The sequence below is a fragment of the Panthera tigris genome, chromosome B3 (genome assembly GCF_018350195.1).
Source record: "Panthera tigris isolate Pti1 chromosome B3, P.tigris_Pti1_mat1.1, whole genome shotgun sequence".
Lineage (NCBI taxonomy): Eukaryota > Metazoa > Chordata > Mammalia > Carnivora > Felidae > Panthera > Panthera tigris.
The window spans coordinates 31,075,744-31,081,957 of record NC_056665.1 but is presented as its reverse complement, the minus strand read 5'-3'; the positions used below and the strand labels follow the sequence as shown (position 1 = coordinate 31,081,957).

Sequence of the window (6,214 nt, the reverse complement as noted above, 5' to 3'; positions counted from 1 at the left end):
GCGATGGGTTGTCCTTTGAAAGCTTGAAAGGCTGCAACAATAAAACCAGCTGGGCCTGGCTTATGGGGGCGGGATATGTCATTGAAGAGAGCTCTCAAATTGTTCAATTTCTCCTTTGGTTATTAGTCTATTCTCTAGGGTGTTTTCGGTGCTGTTGCTGTTTTGTTTTTTGCTTTTACCTCTTTAAGTGAATGTTGGAAACTGTTCCTAGTTCACCCCTTGCTCAAACTCACCAGTAAGCGGACTAATGCAACTTCAAACAACTTATTCTCTTTCCATTAGAAAAACTAAGGTATAACATCTAACGTTGGCGAAGCCACAGGGGAAGTTCTGAGCATGTCAATTGTTACAGCCAATTGTAACGAAGGCAACTAAAGGGAATTCATCAAAATGAAATAAAATACGCAGGCACTCGAGGGAGCTGGGCGGGTGCTGGTGACGTGGGCTGTACAGTTTATGAAAATTCATTAAGCTTTATACTTACAGAGTGTACAATTTTCTTTATGTGTATCTTATTTCAGTAAAGTTTTTAAACTGTCTTTTGCCGCAGCCCACAGCTACCTATAACGGCACGGCTTACTGGCGGCCTACACGGAACGACCTGAACCCCCCCCCCCCCTTCTCAAGAGTATCATCGCAAGTGCCAAAAAGGGCTCCCGGACTCCTGCTCTCTTAAGTTGAACACATTCAATGGCTCCCTGTCCCTCTCTTCTAGCTAAACTGGGGGCCGGCGCCGGGCAGTTCCGGGAAGAGGCTCCGGGGAGACACGGAACTCGTCGCCAGCCCCCTGCAGCTCCGGACGCGCAGACGCGCGCCCGTCCCCGCCCCCGCCCCCGCCCGCAGAGGCCCCGCCCCGCGTCACGTGAGCGCCGCGTCAGCTGACCAGAAGCGCCGGGAGGAGAAAGGCCGGGCGGCTTTCTGGCGCGATGGTGAGGGCCGCGGGGTGTCGGGAGGCGGGGCCCCGGGGCGGGCGTGCGGGCAGGCGGGCCCCCGAGTCTCGTGGCTGCGGCCGCGGGCGGACGTCAGGACGGGCAGGTGGAGACGGCCCCGGCCCCTCGGCAGACACCTGGGTGCGGTCGTGAGGGCCGAGCGTCCGGCTGGCAGGGCGGGCTGGCTGGGCGGGCGGGCGCCCTGCGGACTTGGTGTCCCGGGTGCTTCCTCGGCGGAAAGGAAGGGCCCGCACCCCCCGGACAGGAACTGGGCTTGCCTGCGGCGGGAGGTGCCCGCTTCCCGGCCCTCCTGTGAGACCTGGAGAATAATTTGCTTGGAATTAGGCTGAGTCTTCCGCACTGTTAGGAAGCCCCTTCGCCCTTCCCAGAACCAGACAGGACTAGACGTGGGATTGAGGCTTCTCAACTCCTCCATCCATTCATTCCTTCGACAGACTTCGAGTGCCTACTCTGTACCAGGCAGGGTGCCAGGCGCTGGGACTTCAGCTGCAGGGGGCCTGAATTGGCGGTCATAGGACTTGAGGGGACGGGACCTAACGTGTGTAGTGTTAGGAAGGCTTCCTGAGCCTGACAGCAACCTGAGGAGGCGGGGGCAGGGAAGAAAGCTGGCTGGCTGCAGTGCAGTTTGTGTACCAGAGGTTTATGTTCATTTGTAAATTACAGTGGATATCAGACTTGAAACATACACTACATCACCAATTTATTTGAAGATTTTGATAACTTAGTTTCCTTTGCAATCCTATGTATTTTATGCATTTAAAAACATTGTTTTGAGGGGCGCCTGGGTGGCTCAGTCCGTTAAGCCTCCAACTTTGGCTCAGGTCATGATCTCTCAGTTCATGGGTTCACGGGTCCAAGCCCCATGTCAGGCTCTGTGCTGACAGCTCAGAGCCTGGAGCCTGCTTTGGATTCAGTGTCTCCCTCTCTCTCTGCCCCTCCCCGCTCATGCTCTGTCTCTCTCTCTCAAAAATTAACAAACATTTTAAAAATTAAAATAAAAATAAAAACATTGTTTTGAGAAAGGCCTGTAGGTTTTGCCAGATGCCAAATGAGTCTATGGCACCAAAATGTTAAAAACCCCTGAAATAGAGACTAGTGCAAGCCTGTCACTGTCCTTAACACCCCATCACCTCACCATCTGGTCCAGGCTCCTGCCCCAGAGTAATGACAGCAGGTGATGTGCAGAGATCACTATTTGGGGGCAGGGGGAGGAGGGTGAGCCAGCGAATGAGACCAAGGCCAGGACCGGGAGAAGTCCAGAAGAGTATGCTGTTTCACCAGGAAGGACGGGTTTGTGTCAGATGTCATTGAGGAGTTGAGGAAGAGGAAGGCCAGACTTAGTGACAGTCATTTGTGACCATGGCTATGGGACTTCACTGGAGGCCCATATAGAAGCACCAGTGCAGTAGGGTCAGGTGAAGAGGAGCAAGAGGGTTGGAGGTTGAAGGGTCGTGGAGCAGGTCTGAAGTGTCTGAGAAGGTGACTGGGGGGGCCAAGTAGAGGACATGGTGTTTCCAGGCTGCCTGAGGGTCCAGTGGGATCAGGAGAACATGGGTTTGCGGTGTCCTCAGTTTATGCGGTTTTGTTCCCAGCAGCAGGAAGCTGCCCACAGGTAAGAGGCATGGAAGGATGGGCGTGAATGTTGCTGTGCACTAGACTCCTGCCAGGCGGACAGGAGCTGGTCTGGGGAATGGAGGGTATGGGCAAGATGTGGTTGACAGGGTGGGTTTGCATTCTAGCAAGAGACAGACCTCAAATAGATAATAAAACCTGTCTGCTCTGATAAATGCTGTGGAGATCAAGAAAGAAGGATAGAGCAATGCCTTGGGTGGCTCAGTTGGTTAAGCGCCTGACTTGATTTTGGCTCAGGTCATGATCTCACAGTTCCTGAGTTTGAGCCCCATGTCGGGCTCCATGCTGAGAGCGCAAAGCCTGCTTGGGATTCTCTGTCTCCCTGTCTGCCCCTCCCCCACTCGTGCCCCCCCTTCACAAAAATAAATAAATATTAAAATAATAAAAAGGATAGGGGCTAGAGTATGATGGAGAAGAGGTATTTTATTTATTTGTTTGTTTTAAGTTTATTTATTTTGAGAGAGCACGAGCAGGAAGGGGCAGAGAGAGAGAGAGGGAGACAGAATTCCAAGCAGGCTCCACAATGCCACAGAGCCTGAGGGGGGGCTCAAACTCAGAAACCATGAGATCATGACCTGAGCCGAAATCAAGAGTCAGACGCTTAGCTGACTGAGCTACCTGGGAGCCCCAACTATTTTATTAACAGCTTAACTGAAGTAAAGTCAATAATATACATCTGTAAACGTACAGTTCAATAAGTTTTAACACGTATATGTTCCTGAAAACTTTACCACAATCAAGATCACTGGGGCACTGGCCCCCAGAATTTCCTTGTGTTTTAGAAAGTATGGTCAGAGAATGCCCATTTGAGCAGAGACCTGAATGAAAGATGAGAGAGCAGGGTGCGCAGAGGGGGTGGCAAGGACACGGGAGAGTGCCCGTTGTAACAGGAGTAGCAGGGAGGCCAGCGTGGCTGGAGCTGGAGAAGGGAAGGAGGAGGAAGTGAGAGGTCATGACGCCCTGACAAGGACTTTGTTCTATGCTGTACCCCCCAGCACTTAGAGCAGGATCTGCCACAGAGAAGTTTGCCACAGTCACTGCTGAGCACATAAACACCCAGGACAGGGATCAGAACTAGGCTTGGTGGTGGGTGGGGTCAGTGAGAGGGTTCCCTAAATGGCCTGGTAATCGGAGAGAACAAGTGGCCAGACAGCATCCATCTTGGACAGGGAGCAGGGGTCCCTAAAGAACAGAATGTGGGAGACACCTGGCCACACCTCGGCACCCCTCCACCCCCCGCCCCAGCCTGACCACCTGCCTCACTCTTGTGCAGAGGTTCCGGTTCTGCGGTGATCTGGACTGTCCTGACTGGGTCCTGGCGGAGATCAGCACGCTGGCCAAGATTGTTGAGTGCATGGGATCTTTTTGAGGGTGGGAGGAGCAGGGATGGGGGATGGGGGCTTTGGGGATGAAGGGTGGTGAGGTCACTCGGAAGTTGGGGCCTCAGTGCCCTCAGCTTGTCCTAGCCTGCTGTATGACTCTGATCATGTGGCCAGCCCTCTCTGAGCCCGCCCCCCCCCCCCCAGCATGGAGGGGTGAGGTGGGACACTTTGACTAATGCAAGGCCTTCCCCTCCAGTCCTCCGTGAAGCTGAGGCTGCTGTGTAGCCAGGTGCTGAAGGAACTCCTGGGACAGGGGATTGACGTGAGTGCCGGGCCCAGCACCCCACTGTCCCATGAGCCTTGACCTCTACTGCCCTGAAAGTGCACCAGACCCAGGGAGGCGGGTGATCAGGACCCTGGCTGGGGTGCAAGAGGCTGGTGAGCAGGGGTCTGGCACTCCCTGAGGGCCTCCTTTCCCCCTAGTATGAGAAGATCCTGAAGCTCACCGCCGATGCCAGGTTTGGTGAGTACCCCACTGTGTCCACAGATGTTTGGGCCACTCTAGGTACTCGGGCTGGGGGTTAGCACAGAGGCCCCTCCTCCCAGCAGTCTTCCCTGATGCACTTGCCTCAGCAGAGGCGCATGGAGGAAAGGTGTTGACATCCCCCCCGCTCGCCAGTGTCCTCTTCCACTTCCTGGTGAAGCAGTAACAGTGCTCATGGGCTCAAGCAGGCCCAGGGGCTCTGAGCTGAAGATAGTAGGGCAACAAGTTGCTGGCCGAGGCCACAGTGACACCCCCTACCCCACCCATGGGTCCTCCCAGAGTCGGGCGATGTCAAGGCCACGGTGGCAGTGCTGAGTTTCATCCTCTCCAGTGCAGCCAAGCACAGCGTAGATGGCGAGTCCTTGTCCAGCGAACTGCAGCAGCTGGGGCTGCCCAAAGGTATGGGTGTGCAGGCGGCGGGCAGGTAACCTGTGTGCCAGGGGCTGCTGGGCAGCAGGCGGGGCCGGGTGGCCCTGAGAGGTGCCCTGTGAGCAGTCTGAGCCCCTACCTGCTACTTCAGGGGACCTCTATTCTGCCCCCAGAGCATGCGGCCAGCCTCTGTCGCTGTTATGAGGAGAAACAGAGTCCCCTACAAGAGCACCTGCGGGCCTGCAGCCTGCGTGGTGAGTGTGGGGGGGTGGGGTCTGGCTTCCATTCTAGAAGGTGCATGCTGCCCGAGAGGTGCTTGACCTCAGGAAGGAGACTTGACCCTGGTCACATGTGGAGGAGTTACAGAGCCCAGGACTCCTGACTCCAGCCCAGATTTCTTTCCTCTGAGATCTGCTGTGGATAATCTAGCTTCTGATTGTGGCGTGTCTGCCCTGGGTCAGAGGGATGAGAGCTTCTCAGAGATCACGCAGCTTTGAAGGGTTGAGAGATGACCCAGGTGCGGGCTAAGGGCTGTGTGGCTCACCAGCCTGTGATCCTGAGAGCCCCACCCCACCCCGCAGTGAATAGGCTGGCGGGTGTGGGCTGGCGCGTGGACTACACCCTGAGCTCCAGCCTGCTTCGGTCCGTGGAAGAGCCCATGGTGCATCTGAGGCTGGAGGTGGCAGCTGCCTCGGGTGCCCCGGCCCAGCCTGTGGCCATGTCCCTCTCAGCAGACAAGTTCCAGGTCCTCCTGGCAGGTGAGACTCAGCTGTACCCGGAGGGGGAAGGGCCCCTCCCAGATCCCACCCCAGTGCTGCCCACCTACCCCCCCACCCCTTCCTCCCGCAGAACTGAAGCAGGCTCAGACCCTGATGAGCTCCCTAGGCTGAGGAGAATGGTGTTTGGGGCCCCTGTGGAGCCACCTTGCCCATGTCGAGTTGCTGCCCCCCTAACTCTTGAGGGGTGGCTCCAGCTCCAGGACCCTGGAGGCCTGGCCTCCCAGATCTCTGGCTTGCCAGGTTACCACTTGAGAATTCAGCATAAGGATTCTGAGGATTTTTCCAGCATTGCCCTCCCTCCCCCACGAGAGGCACTTGTCAACAGTTTTCACAAGCAGGAAGAATAAACAGAAGTGTAAAGGAGTGTGTGCACAGGTTTCTTTTTGGGTTCAAATGAAGGGTTTTTGTGAGAGAAGCCAAGCAACATACAGATGTCCCCGGCCCGTCACTCTTTTTCTATCTGCTGGTTGAGGCAGGTCAGGGGCGAGGCAGAACAAGGACCAAAATGAAACAGCTTGTCGGTAGACCAGAAAATCAGGGTTCTGGTTCCTAGTCCCATGACACTCGTGGCACTGCCCTCTCAGGCTGGCAGCAAGCACGTGGCCATAGTGCCAGATG

The 6,214-nt window shown here is 55.7% G+C and overlaps 1 protein-coding gene across 1 annotated transcript; it reads left to right on the top strand.

Moving 5' to 3' along the window:
- The first annotated feature begins 855 nt into the window (after positions 1 to 855).
- On the top strand, positions 856 to 5,959 carry COMMD4 (COMM domain containing 4). Its single transcript, XM_042988359.1, has 8 exons — positions 856 to 929; positions 3,856 to 3,927; positions 4,161 to 4,226; positions 4,388 to 4,427; positions 4,728 to 4,847; positions 4,991 to 5,071; positions 5,399 to 5,575; positions 5,667 to 5,959. Exons 1-8 carry the CDS (start codon positions 927 to 929, stop codon positions 5,705 to 5,707), a joined length of 600 nt encoding a protein of 199 aa, XP_042844293.1. The 5' UTR covers positions 856 to 926; the 3' UTR covers positions 5,708 to 5,959.
- Positions 5,960 to 6,214: the final 255 nt, after the last annotated feature.

Excerpts from the sequence above, each read along its gene's own strand:
- COMMD4 (XM_042988359.1), top strand. Across the intron at positions 4,227-4,387 it reads TCCTGGGACAGGGGATTGAC|TATGAGAAGATCCTGAAGCT; the intron begins GTGAGTGCCGGG and ends CTTTCCCCCTAG. Across the intron at positions 4,428-4,727 it reads CACCGCCGATGCCAGGTTTG|AGTCGGGCGATGTCAAGGCC; the intron begins GTGAGTACCCCA and ends GGGTCCTCCCAG.